General features: G+C 39.9%; 1 protein-coding gene across 2 annotated transcripts in view; it reads left to right on the forward strand.

The window, feature by feature from the left end:
- LOC129246335 (clumping factor A) overlaps positions 1-11,915 on the forward strand; it is a 33,734-nt gene extending 21,819 nt beyond the window's left edge. For both annotated transcript variants that reach the window (XM_054885060.1, XM_054885061.1), the window contains exons 4-7: positions 5,453-5,878; positions 5,960-6,603; positions 8,460-8,518; positions 11,569-11,915. In XM_054885060.1, the coding sequence (XP_054741035.1) occupies positions 5,453-5,878; positions 5,960-6,603; positions 8,460-8,518; positions 11,569-11,680 (1,241 nt within the window). In that variant the 3' untranslated portion in view covers positions 11,681-11,915. The remainder of the gene's footprint in view (positions 1-5,452; positions 5,879-5,959; positions 6,604-8,459; positions 8,519-11,568) is intronic.
- Positions 11,916-13,106: the final 1,191 nt, after the last annotated feature.

Here is a 13,106-nt window from a genome sequence, read left to right on the forward strand (position 1 = left end):
TTTTATTGCGGTGTTTTAGCTTTAAGTTTGCATGCACCTAAGCAAAAGCATTGCTAAAATTAATAGTAAAAAAAATTAAAAAAAAAAATTTTAGTTATGAAGTTCCAATTTTTTTTAATATTCATTAAACGTATCGGCGAATTTGTATTTAAGTGAGTATTGATTAATTATAACGAGTATTGATTCTCGAAGTTAAAAAGAAAATGTACCAATACCAAGGCACATTAAACCGGCAGCGCCGGCTGCGTTGCAATGTTGATCTTTTTGTATTGATTTAGTATCTAAATTGTAAAATTTTGTTTGGTGTTTAAATTCATATAAATATTTTGTGAATTGTTTAATTTATTCTAAAGTGTCAATCTTTGTTTATAGATTTTGCCACCTTAGGGCCTAGAAGCAAAAAAAATTGCATAGCTCTTGTTGTTTTTGCACTACTGCTACTACCTCTTCAATGCGCCTTGGTTTAACCCGGTATTCTCTTGAAGAGTTTTATACTATCGACAAAGTAATATCAAGATTTGAACAAAATATAAATTTCAACAATAAATTTATAAAGAAAGAGGAAAAAAATAAAAATTTGTTTTGTGGATTGGTTGGTTTGTTTAAAGGGGGAGCCTGGTTTATGAGGTCTAAAAATTGCATATCTTTGCGATTTTTTTTAAGGAAAAAATTAATTTAGCACTGCGAAGTTTTTTCTATCTTTTAATGAACATTTAAAAAGTATAAAAAATTTGTGTACTGGTTAAAATAAGTTGAAAAAAATGTTTAACATAGAAATTAGTACAGCTCGTAATTATTATCTAAAGCAAAAAATTCAAATGTATTTCTAATTATCATGATTTTTTATTCTAATTAGATGAACTAAGAAAACTGAGAGAAATTCCAAAATTTCAACTTTTTGGAGATTTTAAAGAAGAAAATGCCTTTCTATAAAAAAAATTCACTTGAACTTGGTATAAAAATCTTGAAATTTTTTTTTATCTATTTTGTTAGTTCAATCGCTTAAAAGTTAGAATCGCTTAAAACGAAAAAAAATTGATTTTTTTGACCTTATAAACCAGGCTCCCCCTTAAGTGATTATTCTTTTAGAATTCAACTAGCGCTTCCGCACCATTTTGTTGCCACATCCTCGTTACCAACTTGTTCAATGTTTATTTACAGCATGACTATATCCAATCTGTGCGGTTCAGGAACCTTAACAGGTTGTTGACATTCAAGCCAGACAGTTGTTCAAGACTCTCGACCAGTGGTTTTGCCCACGGTTAACATTCTGTCCTTCCATAGGGCAGGACATTCACAGAGGAAATGGAAGATTGTTTCCTTTTTCTCCGGTTGCTTGCAACTGTGACAGTTTGTGTTGTGAGGGATGCCCACATTGGCCGCTTGTGCTCCGAGAGACTAAAAGTCAGTTATGATATTAGTCTCTAGGCGTCCCGTCGTGCCACAACGGGCCACAATGGGCAATAACGTTCTGCTAATTTTGCATTTCGTGTAGTCTCTCCATCTAAAGTCCGCAATTCTGAGGTATTTTAGAGAAATTGTATTTTTGACTGCACCTAATGGCGTGAACGCGATTCTGCAGGAGCGTTATTCATGGCAGATCCTCTTCTTGCCAGTTCATCTGCTTTTTCATTACTTTCAATGCTCCGATGTCCCGGTACCCAGATTAAGGTAACCTTATGGTTTTCGCTCAAAGTGGTAAGGCTAGTCCTGCTTTGTTACATCAGGTTAGAGGTTGTTGTCGCCGAACCCATTGCCTGGATTGCCGCTTGGCTATACGAAGGAATAGCGATATTGTCCTTAAAAGAGGGATCTGCGATTAGTAGCCTACAAGCTTCAGAAATTGCCAGTACTTCCGCATGAAGGACACTGCAAGCATTAGGGTGACGCACAGATTTCTCAATTTTAAGTCTGTGAGAATATATACCAGCTCCAACACCACAATCCATTTTACTGCCATTTGTATAGACTGTAGTCTGGATGTTGTTTAGTGAGAATCCCTTATTCCATTCTTTCCTAGATGGAAAGAGAGTGACCAAATTTCTACTGAATGTTACCGTCGGAAGGATGCAGTCAGTCCTCTTTGAGATATTGGGGTTTGTCGCAGTAATGGCCATCAGTTTTTTCCTTCCAGCGACCCGCTTCATTTAACCTAAATGCACCTATTGTTGCCGTCTTCTTAATGTGTAGGTCTATTGGAATAACTTGTGTCAGTTCGTTCACGACCTCCCTAGGACATGGTCTGATTGCACCGATTGTTATTGCACAGGTTGATCTTTGTATTCTGTCGAGTAATTTGATGTTGTACTCTCTCCCTAGAGCTTTCCCCCAAATCACCGAGCCATACGATAAAATTGGTGGTATAACCGCCTTATACAACCATAATGTATACTCGGGTTGAAGACCCCATCTTCTTTGCACTGGTTGAAAGTAAGAGGGTTTGCCCGTTAATATTTGGTAGAGTTAAATGTGGTACCTTATATCTGGTTGGAAATAGCATGAATTCTGTTTTACGCGCGTTTAAACTTAGGCCACAGCCTGTAGTCCAAGAGTTGAGCTCGCCTAGCACCCTTTGAGTGATCCCACTGATCGTTTTGGGACACAGTCTTGATGCCATTAACACCACATCATCAGCGTACGCGACCACTTTTACTCCACCTCCATAAAGTGTTATTGGTTGGGGAAAAAGAAATGTCGTATTTGTGATCGAAATTTGACGTTTTATTTAACGTACTTAGAATTATCCGATTCAAGTCAAATATGCCCCGTTTTGTTCGCAAACTTGTTGCTATTTAGAAGGCAACTTCATTATCCCCCTTTATAAAACCCGCCCTCCTTATTTGCAAAAATCTCAGACAACCAGTTTTCGCAAGCCTCTTTTGAGGCCAACTTGGTATCACCAAGGACGTTTTGCATGGACCGGAAGAGATGATAGTCACTTGGTGCCAGGTCCGAACTATATGGTGAGTGCAATAGGACATCCCATCCGAGCTCCCGTAGCTTCTGGCAGGTCATCAAAGATGTGTGAGGACGAGCATTGTCCTGGTGGAACACAACACCATTCCTATTGACCAATTATGGCCGCTTCTGGTCAATCGCCTGCTTCAAACGCTCAAGTTGCTCTCAGTAGAGGACCGAGTTAAGGGTCTGGTCATAGTTGAGTACCTCATAGTGGATAGTTCCCTTCCAATCTCACCAAACACACAGCAAAACCTTCCTGGCGGTCAATCCGGGCTTGGCGATGGTTTGGGCCGGCTCGCCGCTTCTCGACCACGATCTTTTTCGCTTGGCGTTATCGTACGTGATCCACTTTTCATCGCCAGTCACCATCCGCTTCAAAAATGGGTCAAGTTCGTTCCGTTTGGGCAGAGAATCGCAAGCGTTGATTCGGTCCAAGAGAATTTTTTGCGTCAAAACGTGTGGCACCCAAACATCCAGCTTTTTTTGGAATCCAATCTTTTGCAAATGGTTCCAAACGGTTTTGTGGTCTACACCTAGTTCCTGACTAATCGAGCGTATCCTCACATGCCGGTCTCTTTGGATAATTTCAACGATTTTATCAGTCTCTACGACGATTGGCCTACCAGTACGGGGTGCATCTTCGACATCTACTACACCAGAACGAAATCGATCGAACCAAAGTTGTGTTGTGCGAATCATTACAGTATCAGGCCCATAAACTTCACAAATTTTTGCCGCCGCCTTCGTTGCATTTTTACCTCTAAGGTAGTAAAAACGTAAAATATGACGAATTTATTGCTTGGTGGACTCCATCTTTGACGCGCTATAACTTAAGACAGACAGCCAGTGCTTTAGATGTAAGTGGAGCAATTATTTATAATTGTTTCTCTTTAAATAAATAAATAAATAAATAAATAAAAAACTTAAGACTGAAACGTACGATCACAATACTGTCAAAGAAGACACTTGTAGTACAGATTGTCGTCTTCAAATCGCCGTTTAGTGTGACCCGATGCAATAAGTACAACGCAAGATATGTTTAAATGTCGCGCTCAATTGACAAAATACGACATTACTTTTTCCCCAACCCAATATATAGGGTTATTCAATAGGTGCGCTTCAACTTTTTTCCGATAGGGAGGGCGAACGACGCAATCTTTTTTATTTTTCGCTTGTCATTTGTAAACTTCATTAGTATACATTTCATCATGGAACGCTACACACTTGAGCAACGATTGTAAATCGTGCAAATTTTTTATGAAAATAATCGTTCTGTTGCTGCTACTTTAAGAGCATTACGGCCATTTTACGGCCCATTTAACAAGCCGTCCCGTTTTGGGGTTATGTGAAGTCATTGGTCTACAGTAACAAGCCGGCGACGATTTGTGAGCTCAGAGCCAATATTGAACGCAAAATTGCTGGAATTTCGGCCGATTTATGCAAAAGAGTGGTCGAAAATTGGGTTCAACGATTGGACTTCGTAAAACGTGCACGCGGTGGTCACGCAAAAGAAATCGAATTTCATACTTAAATGTATATGTTCAAATTCGATAATAAAAAAAAAAATTAGTTAAAAAAGTCAAACCTTTTGTGTTTTATTCAAAAAAGTTCAAAAGTTGAAGCGCTCTTACTGAAAAACCCTATATAAATTGGTACCTTATATCTGCTCATAAATAGCATAGGTTCTGTTTTACGCGCGTTTTAACTTAGCCACAGCCTGTAGCCCAAGAGTTAAGCTCGCTTAGCACCCTTTGAATGATCCCACTGATCGTATTGGGACACAGTCCTGATGCCATTGGCACCACATCATCAGCGTACGCGACCACTTTTACCCCACCTCCATAAAGTTTTATGAAGATTTTACTGATAGCAAATAAACAGAGAAGTGGAGATAATACTCCCCCCTGTGAGCATTACTAAAGACTTTTATGATATTTCAAAACCTGAAATTAAAATAAAATTTTTAAATTTTAATATACAAACTTTTGTTAAGAATCAATGGTTAGAGTTTATAGTAAGTATAAACTTAAGTCTTGTTTTTACATGTATTTCATTTCTTTTTTTTTACTATATCAGTGGTACAGGGTAATACCAAAAAAATCGTGTAAAACAAGAATTAGGTGAAAACAATATTAAAAAATTAATTTTAAATTTTTTCTAAATATTTACTTACTAAATGCTAATTGCCTATAATTTTGCTTTGAATTCACTTATTTCACCATTGCATTATTTAACTCCTTTGGTAAGTTTGTGAAAGGCCTCTCAATGTTCACTCCATAACTTCTCTCCGTATTTTCATTTACAGCGTTAAACTTTTAATATTTTTTTGTTTTCGTGCCTGTGTACCTTCTAAGCTTCAATTTGTATTCAAAATAATCTATGCTTAAATTGTAAAATATCTGAACTGTTTTTCCATCTATCTATTTGCCATGCCATTCTTAATTTCCTCTCAACATAATCATTTCGTAAAACTTTGTGCGATTGTAAATAGTGAAATCAGCTGCTTCCATCGAGGCTCGTCTGCGTGAAATGCAACGAAAATTGTCGGAAATTGCAGAAATACCAAAAATACTTTCCTCTACACTCGCCACCGTTTCGCAAACATTTGAAAAATTAAAGCCCGCAGATTTGCAGCAACAACAATGTCAACAACATCGCAAGCACTCCTACGATGAGGATGCACTGGATTACGAATTAAGTGGCGCCGCCACCCAGCAGCGTCTCAAGTTGAAAGCAAAAGGAAAAGTTATGGCTAAAACCGCCACCACGTTAAGGGGGATGAAAATGAGCTTAGCAAAGGACACAACGCCGGAATCGGATTATGCATCCGAAGGCAATTATGAATCAAATGAGGCAGACACGGATGATGACTATGGCGACAGCGAGGTTGATGGCGAGAGCAGAAATATTAAAAAAGGTAACGACACTTGCAAGGCTAATGCCGAGGAGTCGGAGTAGTATGAGGATTTTGATAAAAACGTGTGCAAATATATTTTAGCTTTAATAGGAATCGGTATGGCCGACGAGGGCAAGACAGAGGGTGGCTCATATTCATATGTAACCCGATTGAGGCCGTCGAAGTCAAGTCAAGGACAGCAGCAGCAGCAGCAGCAGCAACAACGTCGACATCAATATCCACATCTTTGTGACAATGTCAAGGCCAGCGCTGGTGCAGGTGTAGTTGACGTTGTTGGAATGCCCATAACGCAGGACGAAGAAAGTGAAGAAGGAAGTGAAGATTATGACGATGTTGACGAGGACTCCGATGAAGATATTCTAACAGCCAGGCTTGTTGCGGCCGATAGCGACAGTGACGATGAAACTGGCGCAGATGCAGTTGACGACAATTACGAAGCTGAACATGATGGCCACGGGGATGAGGATGATGACGATGACAATGATTTTTTGACCGCCACTTACACATGGAATTTGAGCAAAATACCGAAGCTGCAGTTGAATGATGAAAAGCAATCCTTCGACGATGAAAGCAATTCAGTCAAGAATCTGATTGACATAGTTGAAACGGATGACACGGATGAGGATAAGCCAAATAAGAAAGCGCGTTGGTGCCATGCTGACAATGATTTGCAGCATGAAAAACATACACAGTGGTCTGAGGAAGAGGGCGAAAAGGAAAAGAAGGTAAGTAGGTACCTATGTATGTATTAGTAAGTAAGTGGGGACATAAGTATGTCGAACCTTCACAATATAAATAACAGTGTTTTGAAATTAACTCGGTATATACCAGAAATTTTTTGTATTGTATTTTGTTGATAAGATTTAGGATGTAGCAGGGGCTCCCTTGTGAGATAATAGGGAGGCCTGTCTATCGCGACTGGCCTGCCATTAGGTCAATAGTATCAGGCGCTCCCTTGTAAGATAACAGGCCTCCCATCTATCTCGACTGACCTGCCATTAGTTCAATAGTTGGTTTCTTCATTGGCCACCGCCTAATGGGAAAACAAGAATAGCAAATGGCGGTTCGCTCTAAAGACTTCTGTCGCTGTTGCGGAAACGAAGCTGAAGTAGAGAGTCTTGAACACTTTCTCTGCCACTATCGTGCTCTTGCCGTGACGTGACACTAATCGTCTAAACAAATTCCTACTTCTTTGGATGTCTGGTAGACTTAGAATCCGCAGCCATTCACAATATTTCGTCTATCTATTAGAGCGCCTAAGTGGGTCAGCCGCATTGGAAATTACTGGGGAATACTTGTGTCCAAAGAAATAATATTACAATGGGCCTTCACGGTCAAAAAGTGAAAGCACAACCAGCGCCTGGAAAGGTTATGCACGAAAATGGAGTTAATTTTCAAATACACTGTTACACTTTCCCGGAAAATGCGTAAAACTAGCATATGGTAAGCCTGGGTCTCCTAGAGTACAAGTTTCTTTTGGAAGAGAAAATTTTTTTTGGGTTAGCTTTTTTATAAATTTTCACAAAAGAATCTGTTTTAAAATATTTTTATTGAAATTGTATCCAATGAAAAAATTAATTTATGAAAATAAGAGAGAGAGATATTCGTTGAACTGAAAGGAGTCTTGGTTTGGTCGGCAATTGGCAAAACACTTTCCGTAAAGACCTACGTCGCATTTTATAAAGGGTGATCAGCTTGGAGGTACTTTTTCCAATCGGATTTTTTGTCACACCACGCCTTAGGCCAACTTATGGTATTCAGCGATGATACTCATTTTGGCTTAATGGCTACGTCAATAAGCAAAATTGCTATATTTTAGCTGAAGAGCAACCCGAAGCCCGAAGCCATTCAAGAATAGCCATCATATCCATTGAAAACATCTGTTTGGTGCGGCCTACTTCCTGGAGAAATCATCGGCCCATATTTCTTTAAGGACGAGGCTGACACCAATGTAACAGTGAATGGCGAACGCTATCGTGTCATGATAAACGACTTTGTGATACCAGAAATTGAAGCCCGTGATCTCCACAACATTTGGTTTCAACAAGTCGGCGCTGTTTGTCATGCAGCCCGCCGTAAACAATGGATTTACTGCGTCGTCATTTCGCGGAGCAATTTTTCTCTCGTCTCGGACCAATGGATTGGCCACCAAGATTGTGTGACATCACACCTTTGGACTTTTATTTGTGGAGGTGTTTAAAGTCTAAATGCTTTGTGAATAAACCAGCTTCGATTGAGGCATTGGAAGCCAACATTACTAAGGAAGTTGTTAACCGATCAACAGAAATGAGAGAGCAAATTAAAAACAATGATATATGGCATTTTTTGGGTCCTACTATATTATTCATTAAAATTAAAAGCTTCTTGAGAGAGAAAAATTTTGAATTATATTTTTTTCTTATTAAAATAAACACATCTTGAAAAATTTAAGGAAATTTCAGAAATCGAAGGTTTTAATTTTTAATGACTATTTTCTAATTATTAAACTATTTTCATAAAAAAAAGTTATTCACATGATAAAAATAAAGTTTTGGATAGCTTGCCGCTTAAACTCATAATTTTATTGCTTATATATTTACAGTTCACTGAGAAGCTGGAGCGCTCTTGGCCCTGGGCTGATCGGGAGAGAATCATTTACAAGTACGTAAAGTTATCTATTTGTATATACCTGAAATATATTGCACTTATCTATATGTAAGTACGGTAATATATTTGGCCGAAACTACCACGGATTATCCTATAAAAAATGTTTAACACGGAAAAAGAATTGTCCAACAACTATGAGACGAAAATAAATTTTGCACAACGAGATCCTAATTAAATCCTCTAAGAACTACATACAAGATTAGGTCCAAAATAAACAAGACTGAGCTAAAATAGAAACGATAGCCGCTTTGTTCTGATAACTTTGAGTTTCTTTATTCAAAATAGCCCCCTCTAGCCTCGATACACTGTTTTGCGCGATCTAAAAGCTTTTCGAAAGAGTGTTTCAGGTCATTGACCGGAATACCCTTCCGAATGGCATTACAAGCCTTTTGGATGGCCTCTACGGACGCAAAACGTTTTCCTTTATTGGCCAAATGCAATTACCCGAATAGGTAGAAGTCACAGGCAGCTATATCAGGCAAATACGGTGAGTAATTGAGGGTTAAAATGCGATTTCTGGCAAAAATCAAGCGCCAGCTTCTTCCTTCGCGGTATTCAGGGCGAATTCGACGAATGCGATGCAACGAACACTTCATAACGCCAAGATAGAAAACTGCATTGACGGGTTGGCGCATTGGTACGAACTCCTTGTGGACAATTCCCTTGGAATCGTAAAAACAAATGAACATCGACTTGATTTTTGAGTGCTCCAAACGCGATGATTTGAGTTGTGGCTCGTCTGGCCTCTCGTTTCTTCAAGGCTCGACAGAAGAAACGAGAGCCCGAAATACGTGAGTGCAAGGAGCTTGAGATGCTGCCCAATAGGAACAACGCCCGAAAATTGACGGCCCGAGAAAGTTTGGCGGCTTACACAAGGTTTCAAGACCGGGGCGTTTTCCAATAGGAACAAAGACGGCTTGTCACCGACATCCAGAGCATTCTTAAATTATGGAGGTAACACTTCTCGAACCTACTGACAGCTGCGCATGTAACAGAGAATGTGATGATCCCGATACCCCAATCGTCAACAATGGAATTGACGTTCCGCTATCCGACTATCACGCGGTGAGAATTGCGATAACGTGGCTAAAGAACAACAATGCCGCGTGCGCCGACGGACTGCCGGCTGAGCTATTCAAGCATGGCGGCGAGGAGCTGGTAAGGTGCATGCATCAGCTTCTATACAAAATATGGTCGGATGAAAGCATGCCTGCCGATTGGAATTTAAGTGTGCTCTGTCCAATCCATAAGAAGGGCGATCCTGCAATTTGTGCCAATTACCGCGGGATTAGTCTTCTAAATATCGCCTATAAGGTTCTAGCGAGCGTATTGTGTGAAAGGCTGAAGCCCACCGTCAACCAACTGATTGGACCTTATCAGTGTGGCTTCAGACCTGGAAAGTCTATCATCGACCAAATATTCTCAATACGCCAAACCTTGGAAAAGACCCATGAAAGGAGAATCGACACACACCACCTTTTCGTCGATTTCAAAGCTGCATTCGACAGTACGGAAAGGAGTTACCTGTATGCCGCGATGTCTGAATTTGGTATACCCGCAAAACTAATACGGCTATGTAAGATGACGTTGCTCAACACCAGCAGCGCCGTCAGAATTGCGAAGGGCTTCTCCGAGCCGTTTGATACCAAACGAGGTTTCAAACAGGGTGACTCGCTGTCGTGTGACTTCTTTAACCTGATGTTGGAGAGCATCATACGAGCCGCAGAACTTAATCGCTCAGGGACAATATTTTATAAGAGCGTACAATTGCTGGCGTATGCCGATGATATCGACATCACCGGCCTTAACAACCGCACTGTTAGTTCTGCCTTCTCCAAACTGGATAAAGAGGCAAAGCGAATGGGTCTGGTGGTGAACGAGGACAAAACGAAGTACCGTGTGAAGAAGTGTGTCCAATTGGCGCGGTTAGCGCTTTGTTATACTCGGAGAAAATCGCGTAAGCGGTTATCGCGCCAATTAAGAAGAAGAAGGCTCGTCTGGAGTCATTCGGCACTTTGCTGCTTAGTTTCTGGTTCATGTTGGAAACACCTCGTTTCATCACCAGTTGCAATGTTGTAAAGGAAGCTCTCGTCTTTTTTCGCCACTTTGATGAGGTCTTTCGAATGTTGAATTCTGAGCAATTTTCGGTCCTCAGTTAACTGGTGCGGAATGAAACGTGCACGGACCTTTCGTAAGCCCAAATGAATCAGTTAAAATGCAATAAATCGATGTTGGGAGATCTTCAACTCCGATTCCATGAATTTCAACGATTACTTCGGTACAATTTTGATAAATGTACGAACAATTTCGATGGAGTTTCTGGTGTTTACTGATTTTGGGCGGCCCGTATGTTCATTGTCATTTATGCCCTCACAACCATCTCTGAAACGTGTAAACCACTCTAGCTCGAGATAGACAATCAACGGGATACACTTTTTTCATCAATTCAAATGTTTCGGTAAATGTTTTACCGTTTTTAAAACAAAATTTGATATTAGGTCTTTGTTCGAAATTCATTTTAGTACTCATGACACGAACGTACTTACACTTTAGACTCGATAACTTCGGTTCCATGTCACACCGAATGTCACCAAGCTTTCACTGGATGTCAGCTAGGGGTGTATCTTCCAACGCACTAACCCATTTTTATGACGCCAGTCTTGTTTATTTTGGACTTCACCTTGTAGATATATTTATTAAAAAGTATTACGATTTACCTTAAGCATTGCTCTATAAGCGTAATGGATACAATAATTTAATACTACCTTGCATCTGTCTTATCTATATTTTTTGGCTTGAAAATATGTCACTAAGAATATATTTTTCCCTTAATGTTTCCTGGGTAATTTGATTTAGTTCAGTATTTACAAAACTACTTCAGGCCGTAAAACTTAAACATCTTATTCAAGCAGTCGAGCCCCCCTAATGCATGTTCCAGTTTAATAGTGCTATTGTTTATATAACTTAGCTTCTAATGAAGCCGCTTTGAAACATATAAATTAGTACAAACGACAGTTAACCGCATTCTTGCAATCACTTCGCAGGCAATCAACTTGTCACCTGGTACGTCGACGTCCATTGGGTTTGGTAGAGCAGCGCATCAAATTGCTGGCTAAACAGAATCTGGGCGACAGCTTGGAAAGACAGCTACACTAAAAGTGAAATATTGGCCTCATTTAATTGCGGCAGGAAGTTTGTTGCCATTGTGGGTGTACGAGCTAAGCTGCAAAAGTATTGAAAACTAGTAGTCGGCGGCAGGTTGACCAGCTAAAAATATAAATAAAATGCTATAGGAACTGCCATGTATTTTAAAATTTAAATTTATTGAAGAGTTTGTTATCACATCGTTATTTAGCTATATTAGCGCATATAAATTTCCTTTGAAATAAAATTTTGTGTATACTTTTTTTCAGATTTTTAAACTGGTGAGGTAAGTATTCACTATTAATAGGTGGGTAGTATTACTATCTATTCTATGCTATGTTCTGTCAATTATCAAATACCAATTTTTACTTATTAACTGTTATTTATTATCTATTACCTGTTATCGATTACTTGTTATCGATTATTTGTTGTCACGCTGCAATTATTGCCTTTTTAACGTATGGATGCCAAGTTTGGTGGGAAGCTCTTCGGAAGTGCTATAATATCACTAAACTGGGTAGGGTGCAAAGGACTGCATGTATTGGCATCACCGGATCACGTAGAAATTGCCCCTGTGCCGCCCTGAATGTCGTTTTGCACTTACTTCCCTTCAACTTTTTCGTTATTTCCATCGCAGCTTAAAGTGCAATCAGGTTAAAGTAGGTTGGCCTATGGAAACAATCTCTCAAGAGACATGGTAGCATTTTCGGGCAGTTAACACCATATTTCTCCGGACTTCGAGCAGATCTCTCTATCCGCAAACTAGAGTTTGAGGGTCATGCTAACGCAATCTTTCCAGATAGGAAGGATTGGATCGAGGGAAAAATCTGCATCAAAGCTTGCACCTCTGTCTTCACTGACGCTTCCAAAATGGAATCGGGAGTCGGAGTAGGGGTTTTCTCTAAATCAGCCAATTTATCTACCTCCTTTGAACTGCCGAATACTGCTAGTATTTTTCATGCAGAAGTCTTTGCGATCCTGCAGGCATGCAAAATGCTTAAAGAACGCGGGACCGACATTTCTTCCGATAGTCAAGGGACGATCAAGGCTCTGAAGATGCCATGGTGCAGAACGAAATTAGTAAATTCCTGTGAGGAGGAAATCAAATCTGTTGGGTGTGCAGGTAACATTTCTCTGATCAGGGTTCCAAGACATAAGAGGATAGAGGGAAATGAAATGATTGCTGATGAGCTGGCTAGAAAGGGGACTGAATTGGCCTCAGAGGCCTCCTACCCGGTCATCGGCATCCACCTAACAGTTGTTAAAGAGGAACTGCACAAATTATTTCTCAGGCGCACAAAAGCTGAAGCTCCATTTTTTCATGTGCTATTTCGAAAACCCTTTGGCCCCACTACAACACACGAAGGACTCAGAAACTCCTTTGAACTCCTCGCCATTCAATTTCCAATCTCGGAGCTGTATTCACCCGTTACTGGAC

Source organism: Anastrepha obliqua, chromosome 4 (genome assembly GCF_027943255.1).
Source record: "Anastrepha obliqua isolate idAnaObli1 chromosome 4, idAnaObli1_1.0, whole genome shotgun sequence".
NCBI lineage: Eukaryota > Metazoa > Arthropoda > Insecta > Diptera > Tephritidae > Anastrepha > Anastrepha obliqua.